Consider the following 12314-nt stretch of genomic DNA (forward strand, 5'->3'; position numbering starts at 1 on the left):
CGCAGTGCCCGGTGCAGCTTGGCTCAGCCTCTGAGTCTGCCAAGACTATGTTGTGATTCCAGCTATCAGTTCAGTCCTCCTTCTCTGCATTCCTAAGCTACTGAACTGCATCAATAGTTTCCGTCATTGTCTAGCCTATGCGGCTCCATGTTAAGAGAAATACTGTATTTAATGGTCATTTAATATTCTTCATCACGCACTATATGAAGAATAAATGCATGCTCTAGTCTTAGAGTCAGTTAGCTTTTCCCCTCATGACTTCTAGTTTATATCAACATGTTCCCTAAACATCAGATACTAGATAGGGTTTAGGTACATGTCGCTCCGACCCTCCAGACTTTAGTCTCTGCTCCTAGCACAGAGTTCATAGCCCCCAGCTTCTCCTCGTAACACGTCATTGCCAGTTTGCGCGCACCATCAGGTTAGAGGTCCCGGCTCCTTAGGTAGCCCCCTCCTATGTTTCCGCCCCATTCATGACATATCCTGTTACGTCTGCACCACATGTCTATGTATACGCCCAGTTACACCTCTTTTTACTCTTATCTTTCGCGACTGCTACGCGTCACGCCTTCTGCTCCACCCACTGCTACGCCTACTGCAATGTAATGCTATGTGTTTGCGCTATGTATATATGCTCGTGTATTGTTATTAAAAGTTAGCGCGCTCATCCCAGCCCCAGCAGCTGCTGGGCCCTGTCATCCTATTCCTATGCAGGTTGTCCTGTTCCTGTCCTTATGCTGTATTAAACCTGCAATACTCCTACTACCTCGAATCTTGACTCTTATTTATTGAGCTATTCTGTTATTCATTCATTCACTCAAAAATAGATCCGGTATTATTTATTTATATACCACAGTACCCAATGGAAAGCACCTGTACCCAACAAACACATTTATTGAAGGGTGACCACATCAAACAACCCCCGAAGCTATTACCCCTGCACATAACAACTATATCCTACCTTAATGGAAAACGAATGTAACTTCACTCAATATGTAGGAAATGGCAATAATGGAAATTGTCCTATCCTTCCTGAAAGCATTGAAACGATTGAGCACAAAAAGCAAACAGAAAATGAGTTAGAACAGGAGATGTTTGTAAGGGAGTATTCCTCCCATTGGTATAGAAAGGGAAAAAGATTTTTGGAATGGGTGAATACTTGGTGGTAATGCTGGCATGGCAAATAATACTCCTTACATTCGTTTTTGCATTGTTGTGCTAAATAGCTGTTGAATGAGATGCAGCAAAGTTGTGATGTTACCAAATCACTTCCTGTGTGAGACAGATGGCTGGCTATGAACAATTGCTAGCAACCTTTTAAGCCAATGTTTTACCAATCAGCCTTTGGCCGAGGGCCCCATAATATTGATGCCAATTACTTTGTTGGTCCAATATATCTCTGTACATTCATGTTACACAAACCAAGATGGATTAGTTGGCACATCCATGTTATCTTGCAATAACAAGGGTCTACATCAAACATCCTTGCTAGTCACATAGTCATAATCTTTAAACAAATGACATAAATGCATTTAGGAGAACATCTTACCTGCCATGGCTGAAAGGTTTTTAGATTTGCACATGTCCTGTTTAGAAAGGGTCCACTGCCTGGCACACAGGAGACCATCTCTCGCAGGGCGTGTGCCAGAGTATAGGCTGCCATATAAACATTAAAATTGATTCTTAGATCTGGGTCATGAAGATATGGGTTATTGATCTCTTCCAGGTCCTCTTCACCAGAACACATAACACCTGTACTTTGTTCAGCAGTCTCATTTTTGTCTGAGCTTGGCCAGTAGCATCTGAAAGCTATCTCCCAGAGAGGCTTAGCAAACATGTCAGTAGGAGAACGAGATGGGTGAATCTGAAGGAGGAACTCTCTGAAACCGGCCATCTCACCTTTGTGCAAGGCCAACCCCAAAGTGCCACTCAATAGGAAAGAAAAGGGTTCAGTGACTAAAAAATATGAAAATGACCAACTGGTCATGGCAATCCATACTTTACCATATTTTTTTTCTTCTGCAAGCCCCTGCAATATTGGGACTATGTAAGGCTCAGAGCCAAAGACGATGACAACTGTAGCTGTAGACATCTTCACCAACTCAACAATTACTTTGGTCCTTGTAATTGAGGGAACAACTGGGATGACTTCATGGAAAGCAATGCAGATTCCATATTTTAGCAGCTCCTTTTTTGTAAATTGAGAACCAATTTTCCCAAAATCATTATCCGTGGAAAGCAGACCCACCCAAGTCCAACCAAAGTTCATTACAAGCTGAGCGATCACCACCGCCTCAGCTTCACCAGAAGAGATAGTACGGAGCAATGATGGAAATTCATACTTGTTCTTGAGAAGAGGACTGGAAGCAAAATAGCTGACCTGAAACGATGTAATGTATTTGTATGCATTTCTATTAGTTGTGAAAAGAAAATTAATAAAAAAGGGAGACAACTTCTCGAACAACCCGATTAACATAATTGTTAATTTGCAGAGAAGAAACTAGACCTCTGCAGAATTTAGAAAAAAATATACATTGCACGCATGGAAAATAAAAAATGTTGTTCATTACTTGACAATGAAACTAATGAGATAGATGCTCAACTCATTTGTGGTGAAAGGTGAGTATTTCTTCTTGAAATGACAACAATGAAAAAACTGTCACTAGTCTATTTAAAATAATATGGGCAAAGAAAAAGGAAACAAGACTCATTGTCTACCTATCAAGTGTGTATAACAGGAAAGAAATGAATCCCATCAGCCCACCCAAATGGCAGAGCATCATCATCTGGGATAACTCCAAAGAAAATGGGCTGGTTAAGGAGCCACACACCTGTTGTTATTGTGTGCTTCTCCAAACCCAAGGAACCACCAGTGATGCATCTGTACCAAAGAGGAAAAATGTTCGTAATGTGTGGGATATCAATTGCAGTGAACAAAATATGTGAAGAAAAACACATCAACAGTGGAATCTAAAATTGGCTACCATGACCTAAGGGAACATTTTATTGGGGAAAAGTCATGGTGTCAATATTAAAAATAAGTGTGTGACAGTTTGAAAATATGACTGTCAACTAAAGGTGGAAATTGGTCAACATGTTTCAGCCCTTAGACCCTCCACTACCCATTTATTACGAGTATTTCTTCTTACCAATATTTCGCCAGTAGAGTAAAATAAGGCATGTAGTTAAACACCAACTTCGACTTTTAATGAGACCCAATAGAGACATCTTTTGTGCATACAGTTGAAGCTCTGCCTACAAAAGTGTCCAGAGATTGGACATTAATTTCTAAAAAAAAAAGCCATGGTTCCTTACGAAAGACCTTGAGTTGAGTGTGTACGGCAATTCAGTTATTCTCTCCCAGACCCTGAGTTGAAAGAACACTTTCTACAGATTTATCACTATCATGATATAGAGTTTGGCAGAGTTCTTTTTATATAGCGCGAACTAGAACCGAACCGAATCAGTTATCAGAGCGCTTTACATAGCACCAGTTACATTACATGAGGACACACGTTCATTTTAGGCATGGGGAGATTAAGTGATTTGCCCAGAATCACAGGGGGTTTTTGGCGTCGTTACCGAGACTCGAGTTCCCCAGGTCCGAGGTCGAGCGCCTTAGCCGTTAGGCCAACCCCTCTCCTATATATATATATATATATATATATATATATATATATATATATATATATATATATATATATATATTCACTGAAAAAACCATAGGTTATACACCATATATAGTTAGGAATTAGCATTTAAAAAACCTTATTTTACTCACACAAAACCATTGAAATTCCATATATAGTTAGTTGTACTAACTATATATCACGCACCCGCAATCCACTGCTGATCATGTCACATATGACATCATTCATGACATGGTCAGTGACATCACTGATGACATCACTGATGACATCTCAAATGACATCACTGATGACATCACTGATGACATCTCAAATGACATCACTGATGACATCACTGATGACAACATCCAGTGACTGTATTTTTCTGTAAAGTTAAAATATGTCTTACATATTTAAGAATGAGTGGATGTATAAGTGTCTGGATGAAGGATTTAGTAGGTGCATGACTGACTGTATGAGTGAGTGGTTAAATGTGTCTCACTGAGTGCATGGGTTAGTGACTAAACTGTCTTAATTTGTGCATCATTATGTCTGTTATTCTGTAAACTGCTGCATGTGTTGATCAGTAGCTATATGAGTAACTATATGGGTTATTGATTGGTTGCCCAAGCATTTGTATGGGAGACTGAGAGTGTGTGTGGGTGGCTGGGAGATGTATGACTCTGTGCATAGATGTATGGGTTCAAAAGTGCATGTGGAAACAGCTGTATGGGTGGTTGACTGTGTGCATGACTGTATTGGTGAGTGAATAGATATCTCAGTGCTACATCTCAAAGTAAGTACATATGTAAAATACAGTACATGTGAGAGTTGACATATATAAATAACTGTGCATAAGAGCCAGTGAATGTGTGAGTGGCTGTATGGATCATTGTGCTCTTGTATCCAGGATTGTATAAGTGAGTAAATATGTTTTAGTATATGTTTGAATAAGTAAGGTGTGTATAACTGTATAGTTGTGAAAATGGAGCTGTGATTGATTCTTTGCATGACTGACTAGGTGTGTAAGTAACTCCATGGATGAGTGACAGTCTGTGAGTGTCTGTTTACACTGAGTGTATCTAAGGTTATATTAGAGTCTGAAGAGGTTCATCGTATTATCACATGAATGATGTCATCAGTGATGTGATCATTAATGTCAAATGAGATTTTATCAGTGATGTCATCAGTGATGTCATTTGAGATGTCATCAGTGATGTCATCAGTGATGTCATTTGAGATGTCATCAGTGATGTCATCAGTGATGTCACTGACCATGTCATGAATGATGTCATATGTGACATGATCAGCAGTGGATTGCGGGTGCGTGATATATAGTTAGTACAACTAACTATATATGGAATTTCAATGGTTTTGTGTGAGTAAAATAAGGTTTTTTAAATGCTAATTCCTAACTATATATGGTGTATAACCTATGGTTTTTTCAGTGAATTTTCAAGGTTTTGTAAATGCTAATTCCTAACTATATATGGTCTATAACCTATGGTTTTTTCAATGAATTTCATTGGTTTTTTAAAAGCTAATATCTATAGCTGTAAAATGTATTCTTCTTTAAATACAAAAATATATTTTATATGTTTATTAATAATTTTTTTTAAATATTTTTTTTGTTTCGCTCCCGGTCCGCGAACCGGGAAGCTTTCCGTTAGCTCAAATAGATGCCGCGACCCGGTCCGCGAACCGATAAGAAATCAACATAGTGACGGTATCGCGTTGCCGCGTAATGCGTCTTATGACGTACTGCGTTAGCGCACCCGGAAGTGCCCCGGGGCGCGGACCGAGGCGTGAAACGCAGCTCCCCGGAAGCGATCCGCGGCGCGTGGCGAAAGCGCGACGTATCGCGTTGCCGCGTAATGCGTCTTGTGACGTACCGCGTTAGCGCACCCGGAAGTGCCCCGGGGCGCGGACCGAGGCGCGAAGCGCAGCGACCCGGAAGCTATTCGGGGCGCGAACCGGAGCGCGTAACGTAAGCATAACAGGTCATGTGACTTGGTAATAAAACTTTTCATTGGTTCATTTCACTTTTGGTTTCATAATAATGGAAGGCTAGGTCAGGTGACCTAAAAATAACACTTTTCATTGGTTGAGAACTTTTGCTTTTCCCAAATGATGAAAACCCCTCCTTCTTTCCTCACTCTGACTTTCATCTTGGTGAGAGAAAGACCCTTTTCCATTATAGAGAAATGGCTTCCATTGTTGCTTCAGCTAGTGTTCCCCCACCACCACCCCCACCTCCTCAAGGGAAGAAAGGACCACCTGCTCAAGTAATCATAGAAGAAGAGGAAGATCAAGAAGAGGAGCAAGAGGAGGAAGAGCCTGAGTTTTTGCGAGAGGAGCCCAGAAGATACAATAGAAAAGAAAACTACATCTGGCAATTTTTTTAATTTCCAGCAGGCCAAAAAAAAGTCAATGCCAGATATGTGTTTTGCCGTATTTGCGGCGATCGACTTTCAAGGGGCACTGACAAGAAATACAGCTTCGGTAATTATACGATGCACAGGCATATGAGTAGGTGGCACCCAAATAATTATAGTGCTGCTCAGCTTCGTGATGAACAGCAAAATCCCCCGGCAATGGCGACAAGATCTGTTGTCAAAGAAGTATCGGGACCAGAGGCGAGGGAGGTGATCCCGAACATTCAAATGGACATGGGGGAAGTAAAGCAAGTGTGCGTGTGGTGCAACCAAACACTTTGCTACGGAGAAAGAAGCATTATTCTTATAATGAGAGCTATCAGAAATCATGATTGCCCGAAACGCCCCAAAATATAAATTCTTCTTTTTTTCGTTGCTCCTGTTGAGCCCTTTTCAATGAATCATTTTTGTTTCCCCCCTCCCCCCCAAAAAACACAAAAATTACAAAATGTTCAGAAAAAACAAAAACAATTTAAAAAATGTTCAGAAAAATAACAACAAAAACCAAAAAAAAAGTTCTTTTCAGAACTACCTCCCCATTATAAAAAAAATTGGTAGAATTTTTGAAACTCTGCCAACCTCTATTTCTTTTAGTTCGCTTCCAGTTCGCACTCCGGTACGCGAACCAGGAGCGAACCCAAAAAAAATTTTCAAAAAAAGAACAGTAAGTATAAGGGAAGGAAACAGACAGTTATGTTACAAGAAAGACAGCTACAGGGAGTAAAGAAAACATACTGTTACCCGCAATCCACTTCTGATCATGTCACATATTATATCATTCTTGACATGGTCAGTGACATCATCAGCAGTGGATTGCGAGTAACAGTATCTTTTGTTTACTTCCTATAGCTGTCTTTCTTGTAACATAAATGTCTGTTTCCTATCCTTATACTTACTGTTCTTGTTTTAAAAAATTTTTGAGATCATTCAGAAACAGTAACATTAATAGAGACAGAATGAGTGAATAATAATGAAGAAGTATGAGAAGAGAGGGACTGAGAAAAATACTGGAAGGAGTAGAATAATTAAGTAATAGAGAAAGGAATGAGAGAAGTAGCAAACGCAGGAAAGTAAGGATTAAAGAAATGAAGCAGTAGAACTAATAGATGTTAAATGTGATAGATTAAATGATTGATTCAGGATGACGATAAGGTGTGTCCTCTCCAAAAGTTTGTTTAAGATGAGGCCTACTCAGGGTTGCATATCAAATTTATGCTTGTTGAAGAATACAGAGGAGATAATACATGTGAAGGCCTACCATTGAAGTAAAACATGTCCACTTCACTCTTGAACAACGGCCAGACCTCTTCTGTGTCCATAGACAGACCTAAAGTTCATCTGCACAATGTCATCCGTAAACTTAGAAAACACAAGTAATGTAATTGAAAAACGTGGAGTTTCTTTTGCTCATTTCACAATCACATCACCTGTGTTGCCTTTGCTTAGGTATCTCATAGTGCAGATGTAGTTCAGCATATGAAACAGTACGCAGAAGTGCAGCAGTGTATGCATTAATACATGTGAAGGCCTACCAATGAAGTAAGTCATGTCCACTTATTACATCATTCATGACATAGTCAGTGACATCTTCAGCAGTGGATTGCGGGTTAAAAGAGTAGAAAACATTTACCTTATAATTCTTGTTAACTTTTTCAAATATTTTTTCATACTTTCAATCTGTAAAAGAGAGAAGAAACATTTCAAAAATATTAAAACATGTATTTAAAAATTTGAAAAGACAAGGGAAAAGGTTCAAGAAGAAACAGTTTTTCAAAAACTTTGAGATTTACAGAAGCCTCTGCTGCTATACGTCCCCTACACAATCCTAAAGATATATATTTTAAACAAACAGTATCTTGATGCTGATGAAGTGAGGCCTATTTTGGAACATGATGCATCTTTTGCATTGCTGATGTCTCACAATAGTGATGCAATAGCAGCGCAAAAAAGATGTAAAGCCATCATAAAATTGTGTCTAACATTTGAAATGATTCTTTCAGGATACAAATAAGATGTGTCCTTTCAAGAGGTTTCTTTAAGGTGAGGCCTATTCAGTTTTAAAAAAAAAACAGTACCCAGAAGTGCAGCACTGTAAGCATTAACTTTGACACTTACAGAAGCCTCAGTTTCTCCATATCTACCTCACATTTCTAAATGTATATCATAAGTACAAAAAGTAGAACATTAATTATACATGTTAAATGGTTTATTTTTGCTGTTCTCAGAATGTATCAAATTTCACTTAAATCAGTGACTTGAAGGTATTCATCATGTAACAGCGGGGGAAAAAAAAACACAATCAAAATGACTGTGTTTAAAAAACCCATACAACATAAGAATTCAAAATTCAGAAATCCTTAAAGTTAACTTACTTTCCATGACGTCCAAGGATGTCCTATGAACAGCTTACACTCTTTTGTGCTGTTATTACTTTCAACCCGCCACTTTCTGAAAGAAAATCTCCATCGTTTTTAAAAACACGTTACATGCAATAAATGACTTCTTGCTCTCTACCACAATTTTCCACAAGGCCAAATCTGGTCAGAGCCATTTATAACTCTTGGATTTCTTGTAAGCCAATCCCGTCATTTGGCATTTCCGCAACTTTCAGAATTAAAATGTTGAAGATCATTTTCACAATCCTGGAATAGTAATATCTTCCCCTTCTTGCTCAGTCATGTTCTACATTTCCTATGACACTGATACTGCTTACTATGAAGCAGACTTACACTACCTCTATGACTACTACAATTATTTAATTCTCTACATCACTTTTAATCACAAAGCTATGTAAAACAGTAGACAGCATTGCAGACTTACATTCCCTCTACTCCATGTTTTGATTGGCTGCTTCAATTAGCTTATAAAAAGAAACAGTTTTTCTGAACTCATTCAAACTGCACGTATTTCTCCATGACGTCCAGTCCTATGGTTAGAAGTTATGTCTCTGAACTACACTTATCCTCAAGGCCAAATTGTGTAGGAGCCATTAGAACTTCTTGAAATTCCACAGAGCACATCCCGAGATTATTTCCCTAAAATTTTGGTTTTAAAAACACCAGGTAAGAGTTTTTAAGGTCATACGGCAATTTTTTTTTGAAAATTAAAACAGAATCATTGCAGAATGACCAGCCATTTCTAGACTTTAAATAAGCTGTGTAATGTCCTGATGTTATTGAAGGGCCGTCATGATATATAATTGCTGCAGTTACAAAAGTCCTTCCTGATATTGACAACTGCGAAGCTACAAAATTTTTAATTAAAGTTGTCAATTTTGTTCCATCAGGCCTACATCGTTGGAACATTAAAATGACATACTGGCCATATGTTCGTATAAATAATGTGGACATCATTTCAGATTTACATTGGCTACACTCCATGTTGTGATCAGCTGCTTTTACTAGCTTATTAAAGGAGACTGATTTACTGTCTGGCAAAGTTAAATATATAAATCTTTCTGAGTCTACACTAGTAGTACTTGATACCATACAGTTCTCGCAGTCATGCTGCCATTGATAAGAAAGCCCAAACAGCTGATCTACATCTACACCTTCAGCATGTAATACATCAAGCATATACATTAAAAACTCCTGACAATCTTGCTGAATATTTTGAGAGAATTGTGTTTGCCCTGAACATCTGTCTAACAGATTTCGAATTTCAGACACACTTTCTATGTTTCTTCTATCAGTGCTACATTTCTCTAACACAGAATTTAACAAACTGCAAAATCTTTGATCAGAATTGACCACAATCTCTTCTTTTACATTTTCTAGAGAAAACAAAACATTAACCACTACATTAGCATAGCAGTTGACACCAGAACTGTTTTCAAACTGAAAACCAACAACATCTTCAACAGAATCCTTTTTGTTTCTGCTTGTAATTTTAGGTTCATCGACTTTTCGTCTTTTTGCTACAACCTCCCCAGTATTTGTCACATTTCTTCGTTTCCGGCCTACCACACGTTTCTCAAACAAAGGATACTGAGGCAAATGTGGCGCATACTCTCTTCTTAACCTATTGTATTCCTTAACACAATCTAGATCCGCACAAATGTTTGTGACATCACACTCAATCAAGTACAATCCCGATAAAGTTCTAACTCGTGACAATGCCACATATGCCATACCCTCCTTGAACACAGAACTGCCAATATTCACCAATGCACTGTCTACACTTAAACCTTGCGATTTATGAATTGTCACCGCATATGCCAAGCAAACAGGAAACTGCTTACGGCGAACATATAAGTCTTTTACAAGCAAAAATCTAGCAGAACAACGACCAATTAGCTGTACTTCCTCAATGCCATCAAATTTAATTTTTAAAAATTCAATTCCATCTCTATTTCTGTATTTCACAAAATCAACAACATTACCCATTGATCCATTTACCAGACCTCTTTCAACATGTAAATTCCTTCTTAAAATTATACGGCAGTTCAAGCACACATTCAGAGTCTTTTCAAAACCTGTTGTTTTAGATATACTCTTCTCTAATGAATCCAATTTTGTTTTCAGATTCTCAGACAAAATAATTGTTGATCCCATATGCTCTACTCTATCAATAGCTTCCAGTTTCACAATCTCTTGCTTTTCTAAATGCAACATTTTGTTGTTAAATTTGGCACATTCTGCAAGAGTTGGCATCAAACATATTCCAGATTTCTTCTCAGTAATTTTCTGAAAAATATTCTCAGGCACAACATCTTGTTCTGGATATAAATTTGACAGTAATCGTGCATGTAAAGCTTCTTTCCCATGCTCGGTCACTTTTCCAATTCTAACATCTTGTAGAATAGTCTTGTAAACTTCATCCTTCGCCTGACGCATATTTTCATGCAGTTCAGCATAATTGAAGTTTAACCATATATTGACGTTGCCAATGCTGCCTAGGCACTTCCTGGTATCTTCATGCGTGAGCATTTTGAACACAGGTTGCCCTTTCACTGGTGTCAGCTGCAGAAGATCTCCGAAAACAATGATGTGTTTGCCACCAAATAACACATCATACTCTGTTTTGAGAACTTCTTGCATTCTCAAATGCACAAAGGCAAGCATGACATTGGAAACCATGCTTACTTCGTCAATGATAAGAAGTTTCATTTTCCTCAAGATTCTTGAAACTTCAAAACAAGCATCTCCAGATAGCTTGTGATATTGTAATTTGTTGTCATGCTCCACTGGCAGCATCAGTAAACGATGTAAAGTAATCCCTTTAATATTATGTGCTGCCAGTCCAGTTGGAGCAGTGACAACACAAGACAGCGATGACTCTGTCCTTTCCTGCAAATAGCATGAAATTGCTTTAATGAGGAAACTTTTTCCAGTTCCCGCTTCTCCACTCACGTACAATCGGACAGGCTTCAACGACGTACATGAGCACTCTTTCTTATCATGACTTAATCCATGATCAATTTGCATGGTAACTTCGTCATATATTTTCCTCTGCTCAATGTTGAGTTGTCTTTCCAACTCTTCTAAGTTAACCGCATCCTCTTGAGCATGTGCCATGGCTCTTTCAACTTCATTCATAGCAGTGGCAGCTTCATTTTCAATAACAGGTCCTCCTAGTGGATCCTGACTCAATGAAGCAGAACTCTGACTGTCCTGAGAACTGTCTCTGGCAATCTCGGCTGCAATCGTTGCTTCCTGCTCAATTTCCGCATTCAACATTTCTACATATTTGGGAAAAGCAGGACATTCTATGGTCTCCTTGGCGGCATTGAAAGAGTCTTCGTAACAGAGGAAATCTCCAAGCAGTTCCTCTTCTGCACGCCAAGGCTTGAAAAGTTGCAAAACTGCTAAATAGAAAAACTCCTTTTTTTCAGGAGATTCGCCACTCAATTTTCGATGGTTTACCAAGTGGCATTTTCTTTGCTTGACCAGACATCCCTCACTTCCTATTACAGCATACACTCCTTTCTCAGTATCTTCTTTGATGTTCCTCTTGAATATGTAATTTTGAAGAACCTCATACAGACAAACATTCTCGAGGTGAATGCTTCGATTTGGATAATATGTATCCAACATGTTGGTCTTCAAAATGTCGGTACTGTTTGGCTCCTTTTCCGCCAAATACTCAATTTCCCGCACAGGTTTGAGAACTCGATTACGCGTTGCAGCAAGACCAAGACTCGCCCAAACGATACTCCTGGACTTGGCATAGAGACTTGCTGAAGACAACCGGTCAGAACATTCGTACGCTCCGATTTCTCGATGCAACAACATCTTCAGACTGAAACTGTACA

The 12314-nt window shown here is 38.7% G+C and overlaps 1 protein-coding gene across 1 annotated transcript in view; it reads right to left on the minus strand.

The window, feature by feature from the left end:
* Positions 1-12314, minus strand: part of LOC144797964 (extracellular calcium-sensing receptor-like) — a 192064-nt gene that overhangs the window by 76067 nt on the left and 103683 nt on the right. Inside the window, exon 3 of the mRNA XM_078668770.1 lies at positions 2288-2380. Within this exon, the coding sequence (XP_078524896.1) occupies positions 2288-2380 (93 nt within the window). The remainder of the gene's footprint in view (positions 1-2287; positions 2381-12314) is intronic.

Source organism: Lissotriton helveticus, chromosome 12 (assembly GCF_964261635.1).
Source record: "Lissotriton helveticus chromosome 12, aLisHel1.1, whole genome shotgun sequence".
NCBI classification, from domain to species: domain Eukaryota; kingdom Metazoa; phylum Chordata; class Amphibia; order Caudata; family Salamandridae; genus Lissotriton; species Lissotriton helveticus.